The 13342-nt window shown below is 40.6% G+C and overlaps 1 protein-coding gene across 2 annotated transcripts in view; it reads left to right on the top strand.

Moving 5' to 3' along the window:
- Window positions 1-13342, top strand: part of BIVM (basic, immunoglobulin-like variable motif containing) — a 548794-nt gene that overhangs the window by 225734 nt on the left and 309718 nt on the right. For both annotated transcript variants that reach the window (XM_044072736.1, XM_044072735.1), the window contains one exon: window positions 12712-12841. In XM_044072736.1, coding sequence (XP_043928671.1) covers window positions 12792-12841 — 50 coding nt within the window. In that variant the 5' untranslated portion in view covers window positions 12712-12791. The remainder of the gene's footprint in view (window positions 1-12711; window positions 12842-13342) is intronic.

The raw sequence follows: 13342 nt of genomic DNA, 5'->3' as shown, positions 1-13342 counted from the left end.
AGGTACATCGTAAGTGGGGCGTTGTACTCTATGATGGGTCTGATGAGTGATGAGTAGAGGGGCACAATGACCTCTTTTTTGATCAGGATGCGAACCCTTTTGTGATTAGGTGGGCCACATAGAAGGATTTTCTAACCACTTTGGCAATGTGATTATCAAAGGTGAGATTACTATCTACTTGGGTCCCCGGATCCCATATTACATCTTCCGTATTTAGGGGACTAACACCTATGAGATAGTTTGTGGGTACTTTGTTTTTTCCAAAGGGGATGACTATGCACTTTTTGATATTTAGCTTGAGGCCATGATTTTGACACCAGGTATCTGTCTCAGTGAGACCCTTTTGGAGGATGCCTATGTCAGCCGGAGAGTCAATTATAGCCCCTAGTTTGCAGTCGTCTGCGAACTTGATTAGCCATAGTCCTCCTGTGCTTGCCTATACCTCTGAGAAGTATATGCCGAACAGGAGGGGTCCTAGGACTGAGTCCTGGGGACCGCAACTTGTAACCGGTTTAGAGGCAGACCTAGCTCCTGCAACTCTCACCATGTGGGTTCTGTCCGTGAGCCAGTTGGCAACCCATCTTGTGACGTAGGGGTTTATGTTCAGGCTTATGAGCTTGTCTATAATACCAGATGGGGAATGATGACGAAGTACTTAGCGAGGTCTAGGTAGGCTGTATACCACTTTTCCCTCGTCTATAGCCTTGGTAACTGTCTCAAGTCCACCAGGTTTAGGAGGCATGATCTGCCCTTAACAAAGCCGAACTGGGTAGGGTCCACTGTTTAGAGATTCCCAATGTCTTTGTTAATGAGTTCCATGATGATGCGCTCCATAGCCTTGCAGACCAAGCTAGTCAGGCTTATAGGGCGATAGTTCCCGGGGTCTATTGTGGCTCCACCTTTGTGGAGCGGAATAACCGTTGCTTTGTGCCACTCTATGGGTATGTAGCCTGTGGAGAGGCTGTGTTTGAATAGTGTGTTTAAGTGAGGGGTTAGTTCGTCTTTGAGATTGTGTAGGACGCAGCCTGGGACCCCGTCCGGTCCCATTGATGCTGTGTTTTTGGTTTTGGAGAGGGCTGTTTTAACCTGAGTGTCTGTGATTTCAGGGACTCTACATTCTTCTGGTATGGTTATGGGCCCTTTTTGGGGTGAGGGGGGGTGAAGTTTGCACTGAACCTGTCTGCCAGGATGTTGGCGATATCGGTCAGTTCAGTGTATTTTGTGCCATTCTGCACTAACTCCGAGCAGATCTGAGCATTGCCACTTAGATTCTTGACATAGCTAAAGAATGCCTTGTGGTTATCTTTGGAGTCCTTGGCAATTTTTCTTTCAAAGCTCGCCGTGGATGATTTTATGAGGGATTGTAGTTTCTTGCTGATACTGATAAGGGATGTCTTCCCTTCTTGGGATTTTACTGTTTTCTGTATTAGTTTCCTCATTCTATTGTATAGCTTGTTTATGGCAGGAGTCCACCAGACTGGTTTCCTTTTCTTGGAGGAGTGAGTCTTGGTTTTGCTTGGGATGGCACGATCCATGCATTCTTGTAGGTGCCCGTAGAATGCATTAGTAAAGGATTTTGCAGCTTGGACAGCGTTATCCTTTAGCATGGGGGCTTTGAAACTTTCCACCTCGGTCTTGAGTAACGTGACGTTTACTTTTGAAACGTTTTTCACAGTGGTTTTCTTGTCCGGGGTGGGAATGGAATGTGGATATCCAAATTGATTTGTTTATGGTCGGATCTAACCAGTGTGGGGTTGACCTCCGGTGTGGAACACCGGTCGCCCATGTTGGTGATGACCAGGTCCAATATGTTGTCACCTCTGGTGGGAGTGTTGACCAGTTGAACCAGGGCGTTTGAGTTTATAAATTCTAGGAAATGTTGGGCAAGGGAGTTAGTACTTGAGTAGTTCTCCCAGTTAATGTTTGGGTAATTGAAATCACCCAATATTAGGGTGTTTGGTAAGACCTTTGTTTCCCAGTGTTTCCAGAAACGCGGAATGGGGGTCCTGGGACATGGTAGGTGATCTAAATTTCAGTTTTGCCCATTGTTAGTTGCACATGGATGATCTCTGAAGCATTGTGCTGTGCCACTAACCTGGAGGTGTGGTATCCTTGATGAATATGGATACGTCCCCGCCTTTTGTATTTCGGTTTGGGTTCTGTGGCCGAAATGTATGGTATGAGTTGTAGCCTGGTAGTGCTGGGGTGCTCTCTGGAGCCTTAAACCAGGTTTCTGTTACTGCACATGTAGCGATTTTCTCCATACTGAGGAGTGCCTCGAGTGCATGCATTTTGAGGTTTAGACTTCTGGCATTGAGTAGCATTACCCTCAGGTTTTGTTAATTGTGCTATTTATGGCGGTGGGTTTGTCTTTTGATCCTTGCCTAAAAAAGGCACTATGAGGGTGGCAAGAGCCTTTGCCAGTATTCGAAAGTCTAAGGGTGACAGGTGCAAACCATCTCCAGAGAAGCAGCATGGCTTGTCGAGCATGTCATTCCAGGTGGACAGACACCGGATCCCCTTTGAATGACACCAGAAACGTAGCCAATTGTTGAAATCGAGAATTTTTTCTTTATACTGTGGTATCATTTTTGGTGAGGGCAGGATACTACTCAGGGCCAGGGTCATACCGGCCTGGGCTACGTGATCAGAGAGCTCTTCCATGTCTCTTTTCATGTAGTCCAGGGAGGTATGGCTCAGGTCATTGACACCAACATGGACAATGGCAGAGTCATATTTGTACTTGTTCTGGAGTGACCTGAGTGCTTGTGTTATGTGACAGATCCTGGCGCCCAACAAGCAGCTAACAGTAACCTTCTCCTTATTCAGCCTAGTGAGCGGGACGTCAGTGTGCCTGACTACAGAGTCACCTATTACTAGTATGTCGGGTATGTCATTTTGCCTTAAGAGCTGTGATTGCATGGCACAATGGTTTTGTGAAGTATGTGTTACATGGTTTGTATTGGGGGTGGAGGTTGCTTGGATGTTTGCTTTGGAGGTCTCTGTTGGTTTTGCAGATTTTTATTTAGAGCCTCCGAGTATGTTTTCCTGTATGTATGTGTATTTTTTGCCGGTGCTGGTTTAATGGGTCTATGTGAGACTGGTGGTGTGATGCAAGTATTTCCCTTCTCCTCTTGACTGTCTGATCCAGTCATGGGTTGAGAGAACTTAGCCTCCAGTTTGGCTGTATAATTGCATCTCTCGCATGTATTAATGTTTGGTGGTAGGAGGAAGGGGTTGTCTGTGTACATGAGGCAGTTGTAACATTGCCTAAAAATGCCCAGATTCACCAGTTGGACTGGAGAGTACACCTGAAGCATGCCTGGATAGGTACAGTGAACTGTTTTACTGGATGGCTGGTAAGGTTGAATAGAGAGCCTTGTCCTTCTACACAGTGCAAGAGGGTCTAGTGCTAGGGTTTATAAGTGCTTGCTATAAGTTTTGAGCAAGCACTGGGCTGAGAAATGAATGGCTTGAGTGCTTAAGTTGAAAGTTTGTCTAGTTCCAAGGGAAAAATTGAAGAGGAGACTTTGTGGAGCCGGGAATAGTTTTACCCTAGCTAACCGGCGCTGTCCAGCACGCAAAACTGGGCAAATACGGTATTTATAGCAGGGAAATGAAAGAGATAGAAATTAGCCCAAAATGGCCAACTACTAATTTCTGGGCAGAAACCACTCCTCCAGGGACAGATAGGCTGCTCAAAGCTCCCCTCTCTCACAGGTGAACATAGAAACTTCCTTCTATCCAAGTAAGGTATGAGCAAACACAGAGATTTGTAACACAGCCCTTAATTCAGCACTAACCTGAAAACTGGACTATACTAGTTTATAAAGGCGGGAAACAAGTATATATATATATATATATATATATATATATTTTTTTTTTTTTTCAGAAAATAAAGCAGACACACTAAAAAAAAAACACTTTAAATGCGTTATCGCAGATCAGAGTTGTAGTCAATGCCCCTAGTAATAAAGTAGGAAGAAACACAATTATAGTAAAAGCAGATGAATAAAGTGCAAATATATATATATAACACAATAGAAAACGAACAAACTGATTTAAACAAGTTACCCAATTAACCATAAAAAAAGCTCAAAACTGAGCCCTGTTCCAGCAGTCTTCGATCAGACAAGTTCTAACTGCACACTCCTGCTACTAGGGTGCAGGGGAACTTTCTCCAAAAAAAGATGGCCTGGGTCAGTGCTCAAGTTATACAAACAAAGCTAGATTCAGCAGGCCTGAATCTGGTCTATGCTACAGCAACAAGACACACCAATTTCAGAAAGAAACCATTCAATTAAGCAGGCACAATTAGCCTGTGACCAGAAATTCCCAGCTCAGAAGGGTAGAATCCAGCCTCCCCTCCCACAAGAGTGCAGACCACAAACCTTCTTAATGTAAACTAACTGGCCTGAAGCCCAAGTGCTTAAGCCAGAAATAATACACTTTTAGAATGGCAGACACTGGGCCTTCAATCAGCAATTCCCAGCTTAGAAGGATGTAAGCTACTTGTCCTGCCACAACAGTGTAGACCACAAACCTTCTTAATGTAAAACAGCCTGTATGAAGCCCAAGTGCTTAAACCAAAATACTTAGAATAACAGTTAACAATTTAATCAGGCTACTACCAAGCAGTAATAAATGCAGCAGAATAAATAAAATTGAGTACTTTTAAGAAAAGCAAAATAAAGTAGGAGGAACACGAATACAGTAAAAGCAGATGAATAAAGTGCAATTTTTTTTTTTAAGTGCAAGGAGAGATGAAGGAAGAACCTAAGTGGACCGGCCTTCTCAAATCTTCTCTCTGTATTAAGTAGAGTGAACACTAGACTCAGAATATGATCTCACTGTACTCTGTTAAGTGAGCAAATGAGATGTACCCAGGAGGAGTGTTCTAATACAGACTTACAGGAGGGGCGGGCAATTCCAGAGCCACCAACACAGGAACATGGAGAGAGGGTGCTGCAGAGAGACATGCAGCACACTGTTCTGAAACACACAATTAGGAAACAGAAAAAATGATAATACACTACTCTTAAAACTGCAAGTTTGTACTTTGAAAAATACACTACTGTAAGTTTCATTTAACTTCAGCTTCTGATGCAGATGTTTGTAGCCAAGCAAGTCTCTCAGGAGTTGAGCATAAAATGATTTCTCAAACGTTGTGGCTAGCACTTAAAGTACAGAGGAATCCCTCTAGGCTATTAAATATCAAATAACAAAGAAGTGATAACACCACCCCATCTTATAGCAGACAGACACACAGCACACTGTTCAGAAACACAATTCGGAAACAGAAAAAATTAAAATACAGTACTTTTAAAAGTGCCTCCACCCATTCTTCAGCTTTGGGAATCAACCCAAGTGTGATGACTGCACCAGTGAAACACGAAGAACATAGTACAGTTGGTTATACTTAACATAAATATAGATGTTCGAGTGTATTCACTATTGCAGTCCTGGTTTCCCACTCTCCAGCCCCCTTGTCTCTCTCTCTCTCTCTCTCTCTCTCTCTCTCTCTCTAGGTCTATTACTCACCCCTTACAGGGCTATTGGTATTTACTTTTTACTGGTGGTGTTTTTCCCACCATAACTTAGTTCCCTATTTGGGGGGCTTCTGACATTTGGGGCAAGAAAAACTGATGTAATGGCGTCTGCTACCTGTTTTTATACCCCTGACAACCTGACGTCAGTCCTAAAGCGACAGCAACCAACACAGAAATACTAAGTATCTGGTATTCGGGCCAACTGAGGGCTACCTGCAGGCAGATAACCCAAGTGTGATGACTGCAACAGTGAATACACTCAAAACATTTACATTTATGGTAAGTGCACACAACTGTACTTTCTATCTTCTTTTGGAAATGGCTAAGGGCGGTCACCACAAGCTTCCTCATAAGACTGGACCCCCTTGCACAAGACAAGGGGTTGTTTGATACCCCCAACCTGAAACACTTTCAAATGAATGCCTAGGTGGTAGTATGTTAATACCTTGTAGCAGCATTTTTTTCTAAAGACACGCAGCAGGTGTTATAAGAGGGAAAGAAACTTACTACTGGAAAAGCACGTGTATTAGCTGGTGCAGAAAACTTTCTAGTTGGTGATACATTAAGAACCAAGATCCTTTTAAGGCTAACATCTTTCAGTGTAATCTTGTGTGAAGCTGTTTTTATGTATCTGTCTAGCTGTAAAATAGGTGTCTCTCTTTTTGGGCTTTTAGATTTTATTTTATTTTTTTTTTAAACACAGAACTATCTTTTGTTCAAATTAGCCTGAACTAGTGCAAACTGAAGTTCTTACCATGGAGTATAGTGTTGTTCTTCATTCTTACTTTTGCAGTAGCCTATGGATGTATCCTGACAAGGCTACAGCAACCGGTCAGATTAAAAAGCTTTCAGAGTCTTGCACATTCACTCTGGCTTGCCTGTAGGCTGCACCCTTTTAGAGGAAATTATATAAGCAGCCAAAATGATTAAAAATCTTCAGAACTTTCTGTCTCCTGCAGATATAGCTCTGAGGATTCTTGGAAACAGCAGTTGGCCTATGGCTTCCTTTTGACATACAAGTCCACTTTTACACTTACTTATATTTTTGTTGAATATTATTTTATTTATTTTCTGACAGAATTGCCTATGTCTCTCTAAAATAATGACTTGTTAGTAATGGTGGAAGTTATTCATTGAAGAACCTGTATTTAAGTTCTGGGATAAGTTTTAGGATTTAGCTGTTTAAGTCTAGTGTGTTATTTTAATTATATTTTGTTTTAATTAGATAAAATTAAGAGTTGAAAGTATGTTTCAGGGGTAGAAACTTCATGTTGTGTTGGTTCTTATCTACACTTTGGAACAACTTATCTAACCGACTTTATTTCTGACAGGAGTTTTTTTATGTGTGTGTGCTGCTAGTGTACTTTATTGTTATTGGGAATTTGGGACTTTTTAGTTTCTGTACACTAAGTGGCAACTTACTTTCCAAATGACATTCTCCAGAGCAGATTGCCTGCAATCAGGTGTCTTCCTCAGCTACAGCAAGGATACTTTTTCCAGTCCTACTGGTCCTTCCCCTGGCATACCTGGAAAGAAAAAAGTTAAATCGTGAGCCCTTGCCTTCATTGTGGGTTTAGTCAGTGCCTCAGCCAATGGTGAGTGACTCTGTCGTGGCCATTACCGGTTCCTCAGACCATTTACTGGTTTCCACAAATCCCTCTGGTGTACTTGTGACAGCCACTCTGATCAGACGCATCCACCTCAGCTATGTGGGCATGGGAGAATCCATTTTAGGTACTGGTCTTCTTGGGGTGGCTGGTGAAAGAGATCTCTTGCTTGGGACAGCATGCCATGCCCTAGTTTGTCTTCCTCCAAGGATTTTCCTAGGAAAAAATAAACAAATTTAATCCCTACGATAAAGAGAGAAATGGTGTCTGTGTCTAAACATTATGTCCTTACCTTGGCCAAGAGTTTGTTGCAGGCTGTCAATAATAGGCACTTGATGCCTCCTCCACTTCTTATTTCACAAATCCCAATGATGAGGATGCTGTATTGAATTATTTTGCTTTGGTCAGAGATGGGGTTTTATCCCATAAGGGTTTAGTAGCCCTGGACTCTTGACTCTTTGGACAGTGAGCCTGAAAATATACAAATAGACTTTTTCCTTCTCTGGTGCTGTCTGTAGGCTAAAGGACATTTTTCTATGGGAACAGATGGATGTTGCTCTTGTAATGGGCAGATACTGTGATTTATTAGAACAAGAAGCCCCTCATACTGCCCCAATTCCTCCTGTTTTGCTAGTCTTTGAGGATGCTTTCGGTGCCATCTGCAACACTCCTGTTTCTCTTTTTTTCTTATCTGAGAACTGATCATGCGCTCATCTCTCCTATTGCAAGCAGCCAACTCCTAACCCACTTCCAGAGGATAAAGATGTTAAACTTCAAGGCAGACTGGACAACAGAATAGCCTTTGGAATGTCTATTATGAAGGCTATAGCTGGAATTTTATGTTGAAATGTGCAAATAGTTTGAGTTTGTTGCTGCCCAACCTCCTGAAGTTAGGATTTATTTGCATCAGATTATATCTAACCTGTCCCATATATCTAAACATACCTTAAAGAGTGTGTATGATTGTGCCGATAGTGTTTTTTAAGGCTTCTGCTTAGGCTACAGTCTTAAGATATGGCTAGATGCATAATGAAAAGTTTTCAGATTTAAAATCAGAAATTTGGAATCCCTCCTTTGACAAGGAGGTTTTATTTAGGTCCTCAAAAATGGGATGTGAGAAATAAGTTAATGCTGGGCGTTTCTAGTATTTTTAGGTTCCTTTGTTCCTTCCCTCAAAATCCTGTAGCCCCCCCCCCCCAAACACACACACATTTTCAAAAGACAAAACAAGCACTAGGATTTTTCAGGTTTCCCCAGCTCTTTCCCCTCTAAATCCTCTACCCCCTTCCAAAGACTAAAGAAGCAGGCAGTGCCTCTTGCCAGAAGTCACCTAAAAAGAGATGGCAGGAAGGGTCAAATAATCACAAAAACAAGGCATGCTTTCAAAATAGGGTCAGATTCCAGCCCCCGAATGACCTTCTCAGAAATCTAGTCCGCTTCCATATCTCTCCTTTCTCAGCAGTAGGTCCTCAGTGCTCCTTTGTGGCAACAGATTGTCTCAGACAAATGGGTTTTGAAGGTTATGCAGGAGGGTTATGGTTGAGGATGGATAGAAAATCCCCCTTCATTTGGAAGGATCCCTCCCCATCCTCCCAATCAAACAAAGTTTTCCCCAAATGCTGCAAAACATGTTAGAAACAGGAGTCATGGACCATGTTCCTGCAGAACAAAATAGTCTTTTACTCCAAAATGTTTCTGGTTCCAAAGAAGAGCTCTCTTGAAGACCAGTTTTAAAACTGTCATTTCTCAGCCTTTCTGTGCAAATTCCAAGATATTTACCCTTCAAACAGAGTTAGGTCTTGTTCCATCTCACGGTCTCATGGCAACCTTAGACATCAAAGATGCTTACCATCACATTCCAATTGCAAATAATGTCAAGAAATTTCCAAAATTTTGTGCCCTTGTCACATTATCAGTTTGCTGCATTACTCTTTGAGCTGCCCAAAAAGTGTTTACAAAGTGTCTAGCCCAATGGCAGCACTTTGCAATTTGCAGTGTATCCACATTTTTCCTAATTTAGATGATTGCTCATCTGCTCAGAGCCTTTTCCACAGATGTCAGGAGTCATTAAAAAAAAAGGTTTCTTTTCACCTAAACCACATAAAAATCCTCCCTCATTCCGTCACACAGGCTGCTTGACGGACACTGTGGTATTAAAGGATTTCCTTCCTCAAGTGAAGGTGAATTTGTATTTGAAAATGTTCCTGAAATTTGTCTTCAGTCACAGGCTAGTGCCAGAGAATTTCTCAGGATAATAGACCTCCTGGCTTCTTTGATTCTTATGCTTCCCTTTGTCAGACTACATTGATTCCAATCTTGGGCTTAAAAAGTCAGATCTGTATTGGTGAAGAGATCATATGGCTGAAAATCCAGGTCTCCCTTCCTCTACACCAACCACAACACAGTCTGTCTTGACAGATTCCTCAGATTTTGCTTGGGGAGCAGTGTCAAAAGTGGGAAAAGTATATGAATGGTGGGACAGTTCAGACAGACCAAAGCACATAAATATCAAATAAATTTTGGCTGTGATAAATGCCATAAAGTGTATACATCATCTGTGGCACCCAGATCATCTAATAATCATTAGATAAACCACATAAAAATCCTGGTGGGACAGTTCAGACAGACCAAAGCACATAAATATCAAATACATTTTGGCTGTGATAAATGCCCATCTGTGGCACCCAGACCCTCTAATAATCATTACAGACAACACTACAGTGATTTGGTACATAAACAGGAGATCACCAGGTCGTACCCACTGTGCCAGCTGGCAGTGATAGCTTGGGAGTTAGCTTTTCAACATTCTTTAATTTGCCAAGCATCTTACATACTGTCTGCGCAAAATATAGTAGCAGACAAGTTGAGAAGGTCTTGGGCAGACCCTCACAAGTGTAACTCGGCTGAGAGGTCTTCCAGGAACTGATCTAGATGTGGGGAACACCTCAGGCAAATCTTTTCATCTCCTTTCAAAACGGACAGCTAAGCAAATCCTGTTTAAGGACTTGTTACAGACAGGCCTGGAGATCTCCTGTTTATGTACCAAATCACTGTGGTGGTATCTGTAATGATTATTAGAGGGCCTGGGTGCCACAGATCATGTATACACCTTGACTAAAGCCCCAGTTCCAGCTGAAGAAAAGCAACCCCAAAGCATGATACTGCCACCATCAGAACATAACACATTTCCCACATGCTTTTGGGAGACTTGGTGTATTGTTTTTCAAATTTTAGCCGGGCCTGGATATGTTTCTTTGTAAGAAAAGGCTTCCATCTTGCAACCCTACCCCATAGTCCAGACATATGGAGACTACAGAAGAGTGTTGTCACATGTAGTACACAAAAAGTACTTGCCAGAAATTCCTGAAGCTCCTTCAGTGTTGCTGTAGGTCTCTTGGCAGCTTCCCTGACCAGTTTTTGTCTTGTCTTTTTCATCAATTTTGGAGGGACATCCAGTTGTTTGCAACGTCACTGTTGTCCTATATTTTCTCCACTTTTTGATGACTGTCTTCACTGTGTTCCATGGTATATCCAATGCTGTGGAAAGTTTTTTGTACCCTTCTCCTGGCTGATACCTTTCAACAATGAGATGCCCTTAATGCTTTGTAAGCTCTCTGAGAACCATGGCTTTTGCTGTAGCAGGCATCTGAGTAAATGTCTGGAAAATCCTACTAGGACAGCTGAACTTTATTTGGGGTTAATCAGAGTCTCTTTAATTGATGGCAGGTGTGTACCCAAGAAGACTGAATGTTGTAATTAAATAAAAAGGTGTTTCAACAAAGTATTAGTTTAAGGGTGTGCACACTTGTGCAACCAGCATATTGTATGTTTTTTTATTTTTTATATTTTTTCCCCTAACAGATTTGTTTTTCAATTGAATTGTATTGGTTATAGGTCACATTAAAGGTGGGAAAAGTTTTGAAATGATTTATCGTGGTCTCATTTTTTATTTCACAAAAACCTGACATTTTAACAGGGGTGTGTAAACTTTTTATATCCACTGTGTATGTATGAGTTACTATCCCCCTGACCTCGTAGCCTTTTATAAAGGTTCATCTTGTGGCCATTTCAGCATGTCTATCTATAGATCCCCCTCTTTCCTCTCTGTTTATAGTTGGTTTCTGAAAGGCATTTTATACCTGAGACGACCTTTTAAACACGTTCTTCTTTCTTGGAATCTCAGTTTTTATGCTGGGGAAATTGACTATCATTCTTTGAAATTGTTTGGCTGATTTGAGGTTCATCACTTGGAAGATTGCTCCTTTCATTGCTCTGACATCTGCAAGAGGAGTATCTGAATTACAGGCCCTCATGGTGGGAGAACCCTATCTGTTATTCCACAGGGGATAGATCCAAAGGTCTGTAAATGCTATCTAATATATGAGCTCTATCCGAAAAAATTGAGGACGACAACATCTTGAAAGAAGATCGGTCACCAGGGAGATACTGACTGGCAATTATACTAGGCTAGCTTATATTTTACTGATAATTCATGAGTTGTTGGGTGTGTGTCACCACCAGCAACATTTGTGTATTCTACAACAACTTCCAAACATTAGACAGTGGGACCGTTTTATATCAAAAATGTGAAAAAAATAGTATGTATACAATGTAACAGATCATATTCTGTTTACAGTTATTGTCTCAAGAGTGAATGTTGCAGGGAAATAATGCACTGTGCAATGACGTGATGCCCTGTAAGATATTCCTGTGTAATTTCAGTCCATTGAGCAGTATGTTTGCTTATTTATTTGTCATTGTGACTGTGTGTTTTATTATACTGTACAGCACTGTTTGAGTGCCATGATGATATGTAATGACTTTATAGAATGACTCGGATATTGAATGATTTGTGCATAAATAAAACTGTTTGCATGACTAAACACTGCCTAATATACAAAGTAATCAGAAAGAGAGGAAATCTCCGTAAGATCAACTCTTCTGTTTGTGAAAGGGTTCTAGGGAGAAACAAATGGGCCCTTTATATTGCCAGAATTTATTTCTGTGATCTGAAATTAAACTCTATTATAGGGTGATATCTGAGTCATTGCAAAATACTTGTAATTGCTTGGAGTATGGAGACAAATGTTTGCATGACTTAACATTGTCTAATTTGCAAAGTAATCAGAAAGAGAGGAAATCTCCGTAAGATCAACTCTTCTGTTTGTGAAAGGGCTCTAGGGAGAAACAAATGAGCCCTTTATATTGCCAACATTTATTTCTGTGATCTGAAATTAAACTTTATTATAGGGTGATATCTGAGTAATTGCAAAATACTTGTAATTGCTTGGAGTATGGAGACAAATGCTTTGTAATTTTACGTTTTATTATTTAAGTTTTCCTTTTCTTCCCCAAGAACCGTGTTGCCTCAGGCTGTTTTTTGATAAGAGCCCTAGATACCACTGCACAGCCTTTTTATATTTTTGTTGTACTGCATTTTTTTGTATTCTGTATAAATTTAGGAAAAGACTGAAGAATATTTTACATAAAATATTTTCCGTATTCATTACATTTTCTCAGTATGCTTTTTTAATTTATTTGTTTTTTATTTTCAGGAAATTTGAAGAGAGCTATTACCAAAGAATCAAAAAATCTGGATAAAAAAGGCAAACACTTCAAAGAGTTTCCCTTTAATATGGCTTCAGAAGACATAAAGCAGAGAAAAGTGATGGATCTTAGGAGATGGTAATTTATATTTCGTATTGTAACAAAAGATCTGAAAGATGATATTAACTGATTAAAGATATCTTACTGAACAATGCTTATGATCCTAAACCCTACTGGCAATAAGCAGATGTGACCTTTTGTAAACTTTGTTAGCCTTTTGTACCTAAACTTCACCATTTTTCACAAACATGATTTAGCACCGCTAAGAATTTTGGCTGGACTGTTAAAGTAAAAATCATCTTGAGAAATAAAGAAATAGAATAATTAAAAAACACTTTCTTGGGAAAAATGTCACATTCTGCTTATATATCTAAATGTAGTGTAAAAGACATGCATTATGTATAGTTTCTCTTACAGCAATTTCTTTATTGTCAGTGAAATTACTTTACTTTGCTTCTTACGTTTTAGATTGGGTAAGCTTCTTCTATCCAGGACATGCGTATTTTAATATGAAAGAAGAAGCATTTGTTTTTTTTTAAGTGGACTACATTTCGAAGGCTTTTTGCATAATGGAATGAG

Source organism: Protopterus annectens, chromosome 5.part0, assembly GCF_019279795.1.
Source record: "Protopterus annectens isolate FY-2018-M chromosome 5.part0, PAN1.0, whole genome shotgun sequence".
In the NCBI taxonomy this organism is placed as follows: domain Eukaryota; kingdom Metazoa; phylum Chordata; order Ceratodontiformes; family Protopteridae; genus Protopterus; species Protopterus annectens.
This window is presented reverse-complemented; position numbering and strand designations above follow the sequence as displayed.